This window comes from Macaca thibetana, chromosome 5, assembly GCF_024542745.1.
Source record: "Macaca thibetana thibetana isolate TM-01 chromosome 5, ASM2454274v1, whole genome shotgun sequence".
Lineage (NCBI taxonomy): Eukaryota > Metazoa > Chordata > Mammalia > Primates > Cercopithecidae > Macaca > Macaca thibetana.
The window spans coordinates 91,123,842-91,141,454 of NC_065582.1; the positions used below are offsets into that span (position 1 = coordinate 91,123,842).

Consider the following 17,613-nt stretch of genomic DNA (forward strand, 5'->3'; position numbering starts at 1 on the left):
CTTTATGTGATTCTCAACAACTTAACTACTTTTGATTTGTTTGTAGCTTAAAATACTAGAGACTTCCCTTTTAATATCCCATTAGCATCTCTCTTCAGGCAAGGGAGATATTACTGAGGGGTTCACGTAGTCCTATACCTAATAAAGATAATAATGCCAATGGCAATGATGATAGCAATGAAAGCCAACACTGGTACTCCTTATGTATCAGAAAACATTTTAAGAATTTTATGCACATTAATTATACGAATTTTATGCTTCCTTATGTTATTTTAGGGTAGGGCTTTTGTTTTCTGGATGAGGAAGTCAGGACACTAAGCCTAGGACAAGGATTCATGTTCTAGCTAAAAAATGAGGCCAGGAAGATGAGAGCCAGACATTTTTAGCTTTTGTGTTGGGACCCAGATTTTCTGCTGTATAATGTGGAGTTTCCCAAATGCAAGAACAGGATTTAAATATTGGCATGAGAAAAAAGTCATGCAATAAGCCAAAAAGAAAAAAAAAAAAACATGAGAAATGTCTATTATATCCATTTTTCATGTCCCTTCTTTATTTTCTGTGATGTATAAAGAATCACCAACAAATTTGATGATCTCATCTACAAATACTATTTCCCCGACATGATATTCAACTGATTTAAGGTACTATACAGTACATAGATATTGTTTAAATTATTGTTACTAGACAGAATTTCAGATTTGTCCTATTAATCATCAGCTTAGGATATTTACTTGAAATGTTAATCTCTTGGTCAAATAAAATGAGAATTTAAGATGAGTAGAAAGAGGAAGGAACATCAGTAAAGTAGACAAGCAGGGAATAAATTTCAGAGAAGAATAAATATGCATAGGTAGAGGTTGTTATGAACAAGGGTAATATATATTGGATTAGTAGGAGAGGCAGTGAATCTACTGAATTTAAGGAACTAGTTTGACAAACTTTTCCAGGTGTGAACAAACTATTGTTGAAGAATACTGATCACTGATGCAGTTTCTTGTCTTTGCTTCAAGTTATTAAAAAAATAGTTTCTGTATGGCAGTAGCCAAACTTATGAATTATATCCAGTCTAGGCACTGGAAGAAGAAACAGATGGTGACACCAAGTAGGGTGTTATGGGAAGTGGGAACAATAATGGCTTCTGATAAGAAAACTAAAGTCATAGTAGGCACAATCAAGGTCTTCGCAAAGCTTTCCTGTTTACACTGGGCATATTGTATGCACAGGATCTCTTTGTGTTTTTATAATCTCTTCCAGTTTCTTTTCACATACTATAGAGGCAGCCCCAAAAGATACACAAATCATCTATGGAAATATTGCCTCTATTGCTTATTTTCCACCTACCCTTACTCTATATACTCTTGATGCAGGCAAAAAGAAAATGGTTTCCAGCATTTCTTAGATGACTTACCTATCATGACATTTCATGTTTAACATGGGACTCAAACCAGAAGTGGGGGTTTCATATAAGAATCCCCTACCCTAGTCATGATCTTACCATATTTTATGATTCTTTGGAAGTGGGAGGTAATGTTAGCATATGCTCGAGGGTGATAATATGGATGTAAGGAACAAGAAAAAATATGTTTTCTAAAATATGGCTCCTAGAGGGACTTCAAAAGTATGCTTTCTCAGTATCCAATTTTGTTTGACTTATTTGAAACTTTAAAATACTTCCCTGTTAGTTCAAACCCTGACTGTTCAGCCTTTTTTTGTTGTTGTTGCATTGAAATTAAGTTTTCTAGAATAGTAAGATTCACTTAACCCTTTTATAGAAACAGGTACCAAACTAAGTACTTTACTCATTTTAACTCATTTAATCCTCAGAATAATATTATGAAATAAGTACGATCATTTTTCTCACTTTACATATGCAAAAACTCAGGATCACAGAGGGTAAGTGGCTTGCTTGAGGTCACATAGCTAGTCAGCAGCAGATATTTGGAACCTAGGAAATCTAGTGCCAGAGTCCACGTGCTTCGCCATAACACTTTCCTGCCTACTGGGAAATCATTAACACTTAAAAAGTTTTAGTCTTTATACATAATCTAGGTGAACAGATTTCAAAGGAATATGTTATAATCTGAGGAAAATTAGTTTTAAAAAGTTTTCACTGAGATAATTAGCTAATTGTTTAAGGCATTACTTGTCCAACAAATACATGGCACTTATATTTCATTTAGTTTAGTATTATTATTATATTTATTAATATCCATGTGGGTTCATGTTGATTAAAAATGTTACTATGACTGCAGTTCATATAAAGAACCACAAATAATGAAAGAGGAAGCCTTCTAACTTAATTGTAATTATTAAAAATGAAATAAGCAGTCAACCTCATTTTGTAGAATAAGTAAAGTATGTTCACTTAGAACAGTAAAGCAGGAATAGTTCTGCTGCTTAGGAAAACAGGTAATCATTGTTCTCATTCTTGTAAGCAATTTGATTTTCATGATTAAATTGAATGTATTTGATTTATATCATGAAAGCTGTTTTTTAAAGAAAATGATCCTAAAGTTCATACTTGTGTTTATTTTACTTTAATTTTGGCAAGTAAATTTACATTTTTATTAGGCATAGATTTAAGAATTCTTTTTTAAGTTTCTAGTTTTAATGTTTAATTAATAAAAGTTTTAGGATTTTTCTACTCATTACTTACTGTAACCATCCATCTGATATCTTCTTGGATATTTTCTATATAAGATATATTTATGCTCATCTATTAAAATTTTTTTCAGGTTATTCCAGCGCCAGGCAGCTATGATGTACACAAATCATATGAGATGTCCCAAGTTAAGCATAAATATATGCCACCTCGTAGTTTAGTGGCTAAAAGAAAACATGCCTCTTTTCTTAGTGCAACTCCTCGGTGCCTAGAAAAAATAACTGATGGGCCAGGTAAGTCTAGATAGTCCTTATAAAGCTACGAGGAAAAAAAATTCTAAGGTTTCCATATTAAAATAGCTAGAATTATTGATAGGTTCGTGGAGACTGAAAAGTTAAGCAAAATAATTTATAACAAACCATTTTTCTCATCAGTGCTTTAACAAAATAACATTGAATTAATCAACATTATTTGAGGACCTGCTGTGTTGTGCATCGTTTTACTTAAAGTCGCAGTTTCCGAGAACCCATCCATGATGTTATGTGAGGACTTACTGTAATTGTAAACACACATTTGCATTTACTGTGCCTCTCTTAAGTGTGTAGGACAAAAACCAAAAAGAGAAAATACTTATTCAGTAGAAGATTTAAGTTATTTTTTCAAATGTAAGAAGATTTTGGGGGAGGGTGGGTTATGTCTCTTAATTTTACCAAAGACAAGTTTACCACTTTTACTAAAACTAATAAAGTCATCCAGCATTCTATTAGGGAAAAAAAACCAGAACTCATAACATGCTAAAGTTGTAAGAGGAGAAAGGCACTTTACCCTCATTTGGAAAATAAGTCATATAGAAGATATACATCAAGCCAGTTGTACAGAATTATTTTTATTCTTTTTCCAAATATAAAGAAAGCAACTATATAAAAAGATAAACATTTATTTGAGCATTTACAATTCCAAAAATAATTTTAATTTTTAAAATTTGGATAGTCTTAGCTATCAGTAACCATTCTTGTTGTAAAAATGAATGCAGTAACTTTTGCTGGAAATGAAAGTAAGTCAGTTATTATGCTATTTTACACAGGAAGACTAGATAGAGAACAAGAACAATCATTTTCAACAGTAATTTACAAGTGTATTCCCACTATGTAACCAAACTGTTGTAATGAATTTTTGTGAGACTATGGAGAAAAAAAATGAAACAGAATGAAGAAACTCTTTTTTCCAAAGTTTTTAATGAAAAACTAAAACAGGAGAATATAACTTATCCAGCAAATAATACTTGGACAGCCTGAGAAACTGAGCTTTGTTTCTCACTGCCTTTTAAGAATCAGGCATATTGCCAGCCTATAGATCCATTTTAAGTTGAAATTTTACTTTTTATTTTCTTTTTCTTCTTGAGTTATTACACCATGGTTGATTTTGTGAGGTTTTAGCTTTGCTGTGAAGTAGGATTCAAACTCCTGTAGTGTGTCCCTGATTACACTCAAATGTGGTTACCCAGGGAAATAAGTTCTTTGAAATTTCAGCACCATCGCCATCATCAAGCACAATCAATTAAATAAGAAATAATATTAATCTCAGGGTCTCATGAAGTAGATTATGTTGAGTATCATGTTTCCTGATATTTTTTGTCTGTCTTCCTTTACTCTCCTTTGCATAAAAATTCTTACACATGGAATGCAAAGTAAGAGTTTCAGTTAAGTGCCAGGATTGAAAGACTTTTCATTGCTTCAGTATTTAGCATAGAGCAAGCAAATTAGCTAATTCTTTCATTAGTTTCTATTTTTCACAATTGAGATATTTGCCACCTACTTGCCTCATGAGAATACAAAAGATTAATGAGAACTATATTTCAAAGTCATTTTCAGAACCTTTGAAGCTCCTTTGAAGTATAAGATCTTATCATAATATGAAACATGTTTCTTCTTAACGTTAAGCCGACACTAGCTTCTAACAGAATTTGAGAGGTAAGGGAAATATCTTCATTTGGAAGACAGTTATTATTTGGAAGTCAAAGACATAGTGACTGTCAAAGTCACTGTACAACTGCAGAGTAGACAGCTTGTGAAATGAAAAGAGCTTATCACATTGGTTAATACCAGTAATTCATGAAGTTTGCTATCCTGCATCTTAAAGTGGCCCATACTTCAAAGGGATAATAACAGAAACCCCACATGCCTCTATAATCAACACATTAAAAAAAGCCATATGGACCTCTGAGGCTATTATCTGATATCATGATATATGAAATTTTATATCCTCTGACATGTAGATATTGTAGTAATTATGGAATTATTCTTTTAAATTTAATCTGCTACCTTAAGGTATACCATCCAAAATACTGCTCTAACATAGATTTAGTAGGTGCCCAGGGCCAGTTCAATTAATATCATGCTGTATTCTGGTAATTGAAGATTAACTTTCCTTTGTCTAGACTCTGTTACATTGATCTAATCAAGGACAAGATTCAAGTGCGATATTATCAAGTCTCTAAATAGGTTCCTAATTTTTAAATAGAGTTTTACTTTTTTTTTGATCAATATAACAAAGAATTGTCTATTCTTTTTAATATTAATATATACATACTAATTGTTTTTGCTTTAAAATGAAAATAATCCATTTTTGTTTGTAATTTTGACTCTAACTTTTGCTAGAGACAGCTAATACATGACATCATTTTATTTTTAAAAAATCATTATATAATCAAAAGATCCAGTGATAATAATTCTACTTGTTATATGCTGTGGGTCAATGTTTATCTTATGAATGATGGCCTTTCATATCATAATGTTCTTAGTAACAAAATAAGAAAAGAAGTTTCTTTACCCTATTATTTCTCTATTAAACATTGGTAATTTTGTTTTGCTTTAACAGCAATGGAAAGACCTTTTTTAGTTGGATGCAAAATTTCTTATACATCAGATAAAATTATTTAGTATTGTTATATGTATACATATGTGTACACATAAATGAAACTATAAGATTGTCTGACTTAATTTGGAGAGCATGATATGCATATTTGTTACTTGGGTCATTACATTACTAGAAAGAATGCTGTGCCTCATAGAACTTAAAAATGTACATTGTTATCTCTCTCTATATATAGAGAATTATTGGAAAATTAAAATTGATTACTGGATATCTTACATTTTTAGGTAAAAGTGTTAAGAACTGAGGTTGATGCATATGTGAATAATTATAATCTCATGGGATTTATGGAACTTATAAGACATTCAATAACTCATGTTATAGCCATGTATTTATTTCAAATTATTTTAGATCTTTATTTAGAAATATGAAAATGGTTTTATTTATAAGTAAAGTTTTTTGGAATATACTTAAGAGGGACAAAAGTCATTTTCATTAGTCTAAATTAAAGAAGGAAATAGTACATCCACAATCAGTAATTGTATATCCTTTAGTGTTGTGTTACTAATAAAACACAGTATAATTGTTTAATGAAGAAATAATTAAATTAGGCATATCACATTATAAAGCAGTCTTTTCTTATTACACCAAGTTTTAATTAATGGATATGTAAATGATTTTGTGATTGATCCAACTCAGGTAAAGTGAAATTGTTAAGTGGGAAAGTATTTAAGCATCACTTTATCTCTCATATTGACATGTTTTTAGTCATGGGTTGGGGGCAGGGGTATGCTTGACAAATTTAAAAAGAAAATGGATATAAACATCATTGAGAGTGTGGAAAATTGAGGACCCTCATACACTGTGTTGAAAGTGTAAATTTGTATCAGTGTTTCTTAAGGGCAGGTTGGCAAACTGTTTCAAATATTAATGCCATTTGACCCTAGAATTCTGCTTCTAAGATCATCCTAAGGCAATTATTAATACCAAAACTTAAACATCAAGGACTTAATGAAAAGAGTAATAAAAAGTTCAAAATGTCCTAAATGGAAAGAAAAGTGGAGTTTAGTTAATTTTGATACATAACTGACTAGAGTCCTATGAAAATATTACAAATGTTATATGATTTTTTAAACATGGGAAGATCTTGGTAACAAGATAGGATTAATCTATTCAATCAATTAACAAATATGTATTGAGACTATCTTATATATTAAGCACTCTTCCAGGGACTTGTGATACAGTAAATATTCTTGTTTCATAGAGCTTATTTTTAATTTTAATTAATAATATATTTTATCAACTAAATATTAATTTATTATTATCAGTTAGTAATTAAATATTGTTAATATTATAAATTAATAATGAATAATATATGCTGTGATACAGTAAATATTCTTGTTTCATAGAGCTTAATTTCAGATATAAGAGACATTTAATAAATGAAGAGGTAGATTGATAAACAGAAAGAGGAAGAAGGAAAATCAAGCACTTTTAAATTCCATGGGGGGACAAACAAGAGGTAAAAGGATTGAGAGTTTAGAGTGGATGGTGAATCAGTTCCAAATAATGTTAATGGGGAAGGCTTCACTGAGAAATTAATAAAGACATACCTTGGCAATATGGCTTAGTTTGGTTACATACTGCTGCAATAAAACTAAGATTGCAATAAAGCGAGTCACATGAGTTTTTTGATTTCCCAGTACATATAAAATATGTTTATACTATACTATAGTCTATTAAGTGTGCGATAGCATTATGTCTAAATAAAACAAAGTAAATGACTTAATTAAAAACACTGAATTGCTTAAAAAAATGCTAACAATTATTTGAGCTTTCGGCGAGTCTTCTTTTTCTCCTGGAGGGTCTTGCTTCGATGTTGGTGGCTGCTGAATGGTCAGAATTTTGTTTACTAAAGATTGGGGTGACTCTGGATATTTCTTAAATAAGACAATGATGAAATTGGCCACACTAATTGACCCTTCCTTTCATGAGATTTCTCTGTGGCATATAATGTGACTTGATAGCACTTGACTCACAATAGAACTTCTTTAAAAGTGCAGTTAATCCTCCCTAACCCTACCACTGTTTTATCAACTAAGTTTATCCAATATTCGAAATCCCTTGTTGTTATTTCAACAGTGTTCACAGCATCTTCACCAGGAGTAAATCCCATCTCAATAAACCACTTTCTTTGCTCATCCACAAGAATCAACTCCCCATCCTTTCAAGTTTAATCATGAAATTTTAGCAATTCAGTCATCTTTGGGGTCCACTTCTAATTCTAGTTATCTTGCTATTTCTACCATATGTGCAGTTACTTCCTCTACTGAAATCTTGAACCCCTCAATTCATGAGGAATGGAATCAACCTTTTTCAAACTTCTGTTTATGTTGATCTTTTGACCTCTTCCCATGAATCATGAATGTTCTTAATGATACCTATAATGATATAGCCTTTACAGAAGGTTTTCAATTTACTTTGCCCAGATCCCAGAGGAGTCATTCTGTATGGTGGCCATGGCCTTACAAAATGTATTTTTAAAGTAAGACTTGAAAGTTGAAATTAGTCTTTGATCCATGGGTTCAGAATGGATGTTGTATTAGCAGGCATGAAAATAACACTAATTTCCTTGTGCATCTCCATCAGAGCTCTTGGGTGACAAGGTGAATTATCAACAAGTAGTAACACTTTTATTTTGTAAGTGAAAGAAAGTTTATTAAGAAAATAAAGGAATAAGGAATGGCTACTCCATAGACAGAGCAGCCCCAGGGGCTGTTGGTTGCCCATTTTTACAGTTATTTCTTGATTATGTACTAAACAAGGGGTGGATTATTCATGAGTTTTCTGACATTTCTTAGAACTGAGTATTCCTTCCATTTTTAGACCATATAGGATAACTTTATGGCATTGCCATGGCATTTGTAAGCTGTCGTGGCACAGGTAAGAGTGTATCAGTGAGGATGACCGGAGGTCACTCTTGTCACCATCTTGGTTTTTGGTGGGATTTAGCTGGCTTCTTTACTGCATGCTGTTTTATCAGCAAGGTCTTTGTGACCTGTATCTTGTGCAAACCTCCTGTCTAATCCTGTGAATTAGAATGAGCAACTTACTGGGAGTGCAACCCAGAATGTCTCAGTCTTATTTTACCCAACCATTACTTAAGATGGAGGCACTCTGATTCAAACGCCTCTGACATTTTCCCCCTCCCTTTTGTAAGAGAACCCTTAATCCTAAGGGTTTGAGAGGGATGAAGATCCATCTTCTGTAACTTCAGGCTGAACAGGGGCAATAATATTGCTGCCTAACTATTGGGTCTCTTGCATTCAGAGTAGAGAGGAGCTCAGTCAGAAAGTGTAGGTATGTATGGTCAGGGCAATACATAACTCTTCAGTACCAACAAAAGGTGAGATCCATCCCTCTTGTTTCTTCTGAGCAGCGGCCAGAGATGGCTGGTTGTACACAGGAATAAGCAGGGTTAGTCTAAATTGTAGAAAAAACTCAAAAACAACTGATGAGACTAGAATCTAATAACATGTGTACCATTTTTCTTGAAACATATTTTTTTCTCTCTCCAGTCTGCTATTTTTAATAAAGACAAATCATAGTATGACCAATTTGCTTTATTATATTTGGCCTGATTATCTGTATAAAGTACAGCAAGAATAATAACTTTTTAAATTATACTTTAAGTTCTGGGGTACATGTGCAGAATGTGGGTTTTTTACATAGGCATACATGTGCCATGTTGGTTTGCAGCATTCATCACTCCTTCATCTACATTAGGTATTTCTCCTAGTGCTATCCCTCCCCTAGCACCCCACCCCCTGACAGGCCCTGGTGTGTGATGTTCTCCTGCCTGTGTCCATGTGTTCTCCTTGTTCACCTCCCACTTATGAGTGAGAACATGCGGCATTTGATTTTCAGTTCATGTGTTAGTTTGCTGAGAATGATGGTTTCCAGCTTCGTCCATGTCCCTGCAAAGGGCATTAACTCATTCTTTTTTTATGGCTGCATAGTATTCCATGGTGTATATGTGCCACATTTTCTTTATCCAATCTATCATTGATGGGCATTTGGGTTGGTTCCAAGTCTTTGCTATTGTGAAGAGTGCCACAATACACATATGTGTGCATGTGTCTTTATAGTAGAATGATTTATAATCCTTCGGGTATATACCCAGTAATGGGATTGCTGGGTCAAATGGTATTTCTGGTTCTAGATACTTGAGTAATCACCACACTGTCTTCCACAACAGTTGAACTAATTTACACTCCCAACAGTGTAAAAATGTTCCTATTTCTCCACAACTTCTCCATCATCTGTTGTTTCCTGACTTTTTAATCATCACCATTCTAACTGGCATGAGATGGTATCTCATTGTGGTTTTGATTTGCATTTCTCTAATGACCAGTGATGAGCTTTTTTTTTTTCACATGTTTGTTGGCAGCAAAAATGTCTTCTTTTGAGAAGTGTCTGTTCATATCCTTTACCCACTTTTTGATGGGGTTATTTGTTTTTTTCTTGTAAATTTGTTTAAGTTCTTTGTAGATTCTGGATATTAGCCCTTTTTCAGATGGATAGATTGCAAAATTATTCTCCCATTCTGTAGGTTGCCTGTTCACTCTGATGATAGTTTCTTTTGCTGTGCAGAAGCTCTTTAGTTTAATTAGATCCCATTTGTTAATTCTGGCTTTTGTTGCCATTGCTTTTGGTGTTTTAATCATAAAGTATCTCCCCATGCCTATGTCCTGAGTGATATAGCCTAGGTTTTCTTCTGGGGTTTTTATGGTTTTAGGTCTTATGTTTAAGTGTTTAATTCATCTTGAGTTAATTTTTTGTATAAGGTATAAGGAAGGTGTCCAGTTTCAGTTTTCTGCATATGGCTAGCCAGTTTTCCCAATACCATTTATTAAATAGGGAAACTTGCCCCATTGCTTTTGTCAGGTTTGTCAAAGATCTGATGGTTGTACATGTGTGGTGTTATTTCTGAGGCCTCTGTTCTGTTCCATTGGTCTATACATCTGTTTTGGTACCAGTACCATGCTGTTTTTGTTACTGTAACCTTGTAGTATGGTTTGAAGTCAGGTAGCCTGATGCCTCTAGCTTTGTTCTTTTTGCTTAGGACTGTCTTGGCAATGTGGGCTCCTGTTTGGTTCCATATGAAATTTAAAGTAGTTTCTTCCAATACTGTGAAGAAAGTCATTGGTAGCTTGATCGGGATGGCATTGAATCTATAAATTACTTTGGGCAGTATGGCCATTTTCACGATATTGATTCTTCCTATCCACGAGCATGGAATGTTCTTCCATTTGTTTGTGTCCTCTCTTATTTTCTTGAGTAGTGGTTTGCAATTCTCCTTGAAGAGGTCCTTCATATCTCTTGTAAGTTGTATTCCTAGGTATTTTATTCTCTTTGTGGCAATTATGAATGGAGTTTACTCATTATTTGGCTCTGCTTGTCTGTTATTGGTGTAGAGGAATGATTGTGATTTTTGCACATTGATTTTGTATCCTGAAACTTTGCTGAAGTTGCTTATCAGTTTAAGGAGATTTTGGGCTGAGACGATGGGGTTTTCTAAATAATCACGTCATCTGCAAACAGAGACAATTTGACTTTCTCTTTTCCTATTTGAATGCCCTTTATGTCTTTCTCTTGCCTGATTGCCCTGGCCAGAACTTCCAGTACTATGTTGAATAAGAGTGGTGAGAGAGGACATCCTTGCCTTGTGCTGGTTTTCAAAGGGAATGCTTCCAGTTGTTGCCCATTCAGCATGATATTGGCTGTGGTTTGGTCATAAAGAGCTCTTATAATTTTGAGATGCGTTCCATCAATACCTAGTTTATTGGGAGTGTTTAGCATGAAGGGTATTGAATTTTGTCAGAGGCTTTTTCTGCATCCTTTGAGCTAATTATGTTTTTTTTGTGTGTGATTGGCTCTGTTTATGTGATGGATTACTTTTATTGATTTGCGTATGTTGAACCAGCCTTGCATCCCAGGGATGAAGCCAACTTGATCATGGTGGATAAGGTTTTTGATGTGCTGCTGGATTCCGTTTACCAGTATTTTATTGAGGATTTTTGCATCAATGTTTATCAGGGATATTGGCCTGAAATTTTCTTTTTTTGTTGTGTCTCTGCCATGTTTTGGTATCAGGATGATTCTGGCCTCATTAAATGAGTTAGGAAGGATTCTCTCTTTTCTATTGTTTGGAGTAGTTTCAGAAGGAATGGTACCAGCTCCTCTTTGTACCTCTGGTAGAATTTGGCTGTGAATCTGTCTGGTCCTGGATGTTTTTTGGTTGGTAGGCTATTAATTGCTGCCTCAATTTCAGAACTTGTCATTGGTCTATTCAGGGAATCAACTTCTTCCTGGTTTAGACTTGGGAAGGTGTATTTGGCCAGTAATTCATCCATATCTTCTAAATTTTCTAGTTTATTTGTGTAGAGGTGTTTATAGTATTCTCTGATGGTAGTTTGTATGTCTGTGGAATCAGTGGTGGTGATATCCCCTTTATCATTTTTATTGCGTCTATTTGATCCTTCTCTCTTTTCTTCTGTATTAGTCTGGTTAGTGGTCTATCTATTTTGTTGATCTTTGCAAAAAACCAGCTCCTGGATTCATGGATTTTTTGAAAGGTTTTTTGTGTCTCTATCTCCTTCATTTCTGCTCTGATCTTAGTTATTTCTTGTCTTCTGCTAGCTCTTGAATTTGTTTGCTGTTGCTTCTCTAGTTCTCTTAATTTTGATGTTAAGGTGACAATTTTAGATCTTTCCTACCTTCTCTTGTGGCCATTTAGTACTATAAACTTTTTTCTACATACTGCTTTAAATGTGTCCCAGAGATTCTGCTACATTGTGTCCTTGTTCTCATTGGTTTCAAAAAATGTCTTTATTTCTGCCTTAATTTCATTATTTATGCAGTATTCATTCAGGAGCAGATTGTTCAGTTTCCATGTAGTTGTGAGGTTTTTTGTTAGTTTCTTAAGTCTGAGTTCTAATTTGTTTGCACTGTGGTCTGAGAGACTGTTTGTTATGATTTCCATTCTTTTGCATTTGCTGAGGAGTGTTTTACTTCCAATTATGTGGTCAATTTTAGAGTAAATCTGATGAGTTGCTGAGAAGAATGTATATTCTGTTGATTTGGGGTGGACAGTTCTGTAGATGTCTTTTAGGTTCTCTTGGTCCAGAGCTGAATTCAAGTCCTGAATATCCTTGCTAATTTTCTGTGTCATTGATCTGTGTAATATTGACAGTGGGGTGTTAAAGTCTCCCACTGTTATTGTGTGGGAGTCTAAGTCTCTTTGTAGGTCTCTAAGAATTTGCTTTATGAATCTGGGTGTTCCTGTATTGGCTGCATATATATTTAGGATCATTAGCTCTTCTTATTGCATTGATCCCTTTACCATTATGCAATGCCCTCTTTGTCTTTTTTGATCTTTGTTGTTTAAAGTCTGTTTTATCAGAGACTAGGATTGCAACCTCTGCTTTTTTTGCTTTTAATTTGCTTGGTAAATCTTCCTCCATCACTTTATTTTGAGCCTATGTGTATCTTTGCATCTGAGATGGGTCTCCAAATACAGCACACCAATGGGTCTTGACTATCCATTTTGGCAGTCTGTGTCTTTTAATTGGGGCATTTAGCTTGTTTAAATTTTAGGTTAATATCGTTATGTATGAATTTGATCCTGCCATTATGATGCTAGGTGGTTATTTTGCCCATTAGTTGATGCAGTTTCTTCATAGTGTTGATGGACTTTACAATTTGTTATGTTTTGGCAGTGGCTGGTACCATTTGTTCCTTTCCATGTTTTGTGCTTCCTTCAGGAGCTCTTATAAGGCGAGCTTGGTGTTAACAAAATCTCTCAGCATTTGATTGTCTTTAATGGATTTCATTTCTCTTTTGCTTATGAAACTTAGTTTGACTGGATATGAAATTCTGGGTTGAAAATACTTTTCTTTAATAATATTGAATATTGACCCTCACTCTCTTCTGGCTTGTAGGGTTTCTGAAGTGAGATCTGCTATTAGTCTGATGGGCTTCCCTTTGTGGATAACCCGATTTTTCCCTCTGGCTGCCCTTAACATTTTTTCCTTCATTTCAACCTTGGTAATCTGAGGATTATGTGTCTTGGGGTTGCTCTTCTCAAGGAGTATCTTTGTGGTGTTCTCTGTATTTCCTGAATTTGAATGTTCGCCTGTCTTGCTAGGTTGGGGAAGTTGTCCTGGATAATATCCTGAAGAATGTTTTCCAACTTGGTTCTATTCTCCCCATCACTTTCAGGTACACCCAACAAAAGTAGATTTGTTCTTTTCACATAGTTCCATATTTCTTGGAGGCTTTGTTCATTCATTTTCATCCTTTTCTGTCTAATGTTCTCTTCTCACTTAATTTCATTAAGTTGATCTTCAATCTCTGATATCCTTTCTTCCACTTGAACAATTTGGCTATTGATACTTGTATATGCTTCACAAAATTCTTGTGCTGTGTTTTTCAGCTCCATCAGGTCATTTATGTTTTTCTCTAAACTAGTTATTCTAGTTAGCAATCTGTCTCACCTTCTTTCAAGGTTTTTAGCTTCCTTGCATTGGGTTAGAACATGTTCCTTTAGCTCAGAGGAGTTTGTTATTACTCACCTTCTGAAGTCTACTTCCGTCAATTCATCAAACTGATTCTCCATCCAGTTTTGTTACCTTTCTGGTAAGGAGTTGCGATCCTTTGGAGTAGAAGAGATGTTCTGGTTTTTGGAATTTTCAGCCTTTTTACGCTGGTTTCTCTCCATCTTTGTGAATTTATCTACCTTTGCTCTTTGATGTTGGTGACCTTCGGATGGTGTCTCTGAGTAGACATCCTTTTTGCTGATGTTGATGCTGTCCCTTTCTGTTTGTTAGTTTTCTTTGTAACAGGTCACTCTGCTGCTGGTCTTCTGGAGTTTTCTGGAGGTCCACTCCAGACCCTGTTTGCCTGGTATCACCAGCGAAGGTGGCAGAACAGCAAAGATTGGTGCCTGTTCCTTCCTCTGGAAGCTTCGTCCCAGAGGGGCACCCACTGGATGCCAGCCAGAGCTCTCCTGTTTGAAGTGTCTGTCAGCCCCTACTCAGAGGCGTCTCCCAGTCAGGATACACGGGGGTCAGGGACCCAGTTGAGAAGGCAGTCTGACCCTTAGCAGACACTCGAATGCTGTGCTTGGAGATCTGCTGCTCTCAGAGCCATCAGGCAGGGATGTTTAAGTCTGGTGAAGCTGTGCCCACAGCCACCCCTTCCCCAGGTGCTCTGTCCCATGGAGATGAGGATTTTATCTAGAATACCCTGACTGGCTGCCTTTTTTTTGTCCAGAGAGGAGGAATCTAGAGAGGCAGTCTGTCCACAGTGGCCTTGCTGAGCTGTGGTGGGCTCCGCCCAGTTCGAACTTGCTGGTGGTTTTGTTTACACTGTGAGGATAAACCTGCCTACTCAAGCCTCAGCAGTGGCAGATGCCCCTCCCCCCACCAAGCTTGAGCATCCCAGGTCAACCTCAGACTGCTGTGCGGGCAGCAAGAATTTCAAGCTAGTGGATCTTGGCTTGCTGGACTCCATAGGGGTGAGACCCACTGAGCCAGACCACTTGGCTCCCTGGCCTCAGCCCCCTTTCCAGGGGAGTGAATGGTTTTGTCTTCCCGGAATTCCAGGTGCCACTGGGGTATGGAAAAAGAAAAATCTCCTGCAGCTAGCTTGGTGTCTGCTCAATCACCTGCCCAGTTTTGTGCTTGAAACCCTGAGTCCTGGTGGCATAGGCACTGGAGGGAATCTCCTGGTCTGTGGGTTGCAAAGGTCTTAGGAAAAGTGCAGTATCTGGGCCAGAGTGCACCGTTCCTCCTAGCACAGTCCCTCATGGCTTCCCTTGAGTTCGGGAGAGAATTCCTTAACCCCTTGCACTTCCCGGGTGAGGTGACACCCCCAGCCTGCTTTGGCTCGCACTCCATGGGCTGCACCCACTGTCCAACCAGTCCCAGTGAGATGAACTGGGTACCTCTGTTGGAAAGGCAGAAATCACCCACCTTCTGCATCGGTCTCCCTGGGAGCTACAGACCGGAGCTGTTCCTATTTGGCCATCTTGCCATCAAATCCAAGAATAATTATTTTATAGAAGCTTTTTAAATTGGCTTTGATGGAACTTTGTTCCATAAAAGGAATCTCAGATAAAAATTTTTTTTTTTAAAGCCAAGTCTGGTCATGGGTTTCTACCCTCAAATACCTATAAGTTGGGAAAGTTCCTCTCCTCTTGAGGTCCCAGGATAACTTGGGGCTCCTGGGCCTATAAGAAAGTGACAGTCGGGGGCGGAGCAAGATGGCCGAATAGGAGCAGCTCCAGTCTCCAACTCCCAGCGCGAGCGACACAGAAGACCGGTGATTTCTGCATTTTCAACTGAGGTACTGGGTTCATCTCACTGGGGAGTGCCGGACGATCAGAGCTGGTCAGCTGCTGCAGCCCGACCAGCGAGAGCTGAAGCAGGGCGAGGCATTGCCTCACCTGGGAAGCGCAAGGGGGAAGGGAGTCCCTTTTCCTAGCCAGGGGAACTGAGACACACAACACCTGGAAAATCGGGTAACTCCCACCCCAATACTGCGCTTTAGGAAACAGGCACACCAGGAGATCATATCCCACACCTGGCCGGGAGGGTCACACACCCACGGAGCCTCCCTCGTTGCTAGCGCAGCAGTCTGTGATCTACCGGCAAGGCAGCAGCGAGGCTGGGGGAGGGGCGCCCGCCATTGCTGAAGCTTAAGTAGGTAAACAAAGGTGCTGGGAAGCTCGAACTGGGTGGAGCTCACAGCAGCTCAAGGAAACCTGCCTGTCTCTGTAGACTCCACCTCTGGGGACAGGGCACAGTAAACTAAGTCACACAGACACCTCTGCACAGACGCAAACGACTCTGTCTGACAGCTTTGAAGAGAGCAGTGGATCTCCCAACACGGAGGCTGAGATCTGAGAAGGGACAGACTCCCTGCTCAAGCGGGTCCCTGACCCCTGAGTAGCCTAACTGGGAGACATCCCCCACTAGGGGCAGTCTGACACCCCACACCTCACAGGGAGGAGTATACCCCTGAGAGGAAGCTTCCAAAGCAAGAATCAGACAGGTACACTCGCTGTTCAGAAATATTCTATCTTCTGCAGCCTCTGCTGCTGATACCCAGGCAAACAGGGTCTGGAGTGGACCTCAAGCAATCTCCAACAGACCTACAGCTGAGGGTCCTGACTGTTAGAAGGAAAACTATCAAACAGGAAGGACACCTACACCAAAACCCCATCAGTACATCACCATCATCAAAGACCAGAGGCAGATAAAACCACAAAGATGGGGAAAAAGCAGGGCAGAAAAGCTGGAAATTCAAAAAATAAGAGCGCATCTCCCCCGGCAAAGGAGCGCAGCTCGTCGCCAGCAACGGATCAAAGCTGGACGGAGAATGACTTTGACGAGATGAGAGAAGAAGGCTTCAGTCCATCAAATTTCTCAGAGCTAAAGGAGGAATTACGTACCCAGCGCAAAGAAACTAAAAATCTTGAAAAAAAAGTGGAAGAATTGATGGCTAGAGTAATTAATGCAGAGAAGGTCCTAAACGAAATGAAAGAGATGAAAACCATGACATGAGAAATACGTGACAAATGCACAAGCTTCAGTAACCGACTCGATCAACTGGAAGAAAGAGTATCAGCGATTGAGGATCAAATGAATGAAATGAAGCGAGAAGAGAAACCAAAAGAAAAAAGAAGAAAAAGAAACGAACAAAGCCTGCAAGAAGTATGGGATTATGTAAAACGACCAAATCTACGTCTGATTGGGGTGCCTGAAAGTGAGGGGGAAAATGGAAACAAATTGGAAAACACTCTTCAGGATATCATCCAGGAGAACTTCCCCAACCTAGTAGGGCAGGCCAACATTCAAATCCAGGAAATACAGAGAACGCCACAAAGATACTCCTCGAGAAGAGCAACTCCAAGACACATAATTGCCAGATTCACCAAAGTTGAAATGAAGGAAAAAATCTTAAGGGCAGCCAGAGAGAAAGGTCGGGTTACCCACAAAGGGAAGCCCATCAGACTAACAGCAGATCTCTCCGCAGAAACTCTCCAAGCCAGAAGAGAGTGGGGGCCAATATTC

General features: G+C 37.3%; 1 protein-coding gene across 1 annotated transcript in view; it reads left to right on the plus strand.

The window, feature by feature from the left end:
* STPG2 (sperm tail PG-rich repeat containing 2) overlaps nucleotides 1–17,613 on the plus strand; it is a 671,851-nt gene that overhangs the window by 279,885 nt on the left and 374,353 nt on the right. Inside the window, exon 11 of the mRNA XM_050791352.1 lies at nucleotides 2,736–2,895. Coding sequence (XP_050647309.1) covers nucleotides 2,736–2,895 — 160 coding nt within the window. The remainder of the gene's footprint in view (nucleotides 1–2,735; nucleotides 2,896–17,613) is intronic.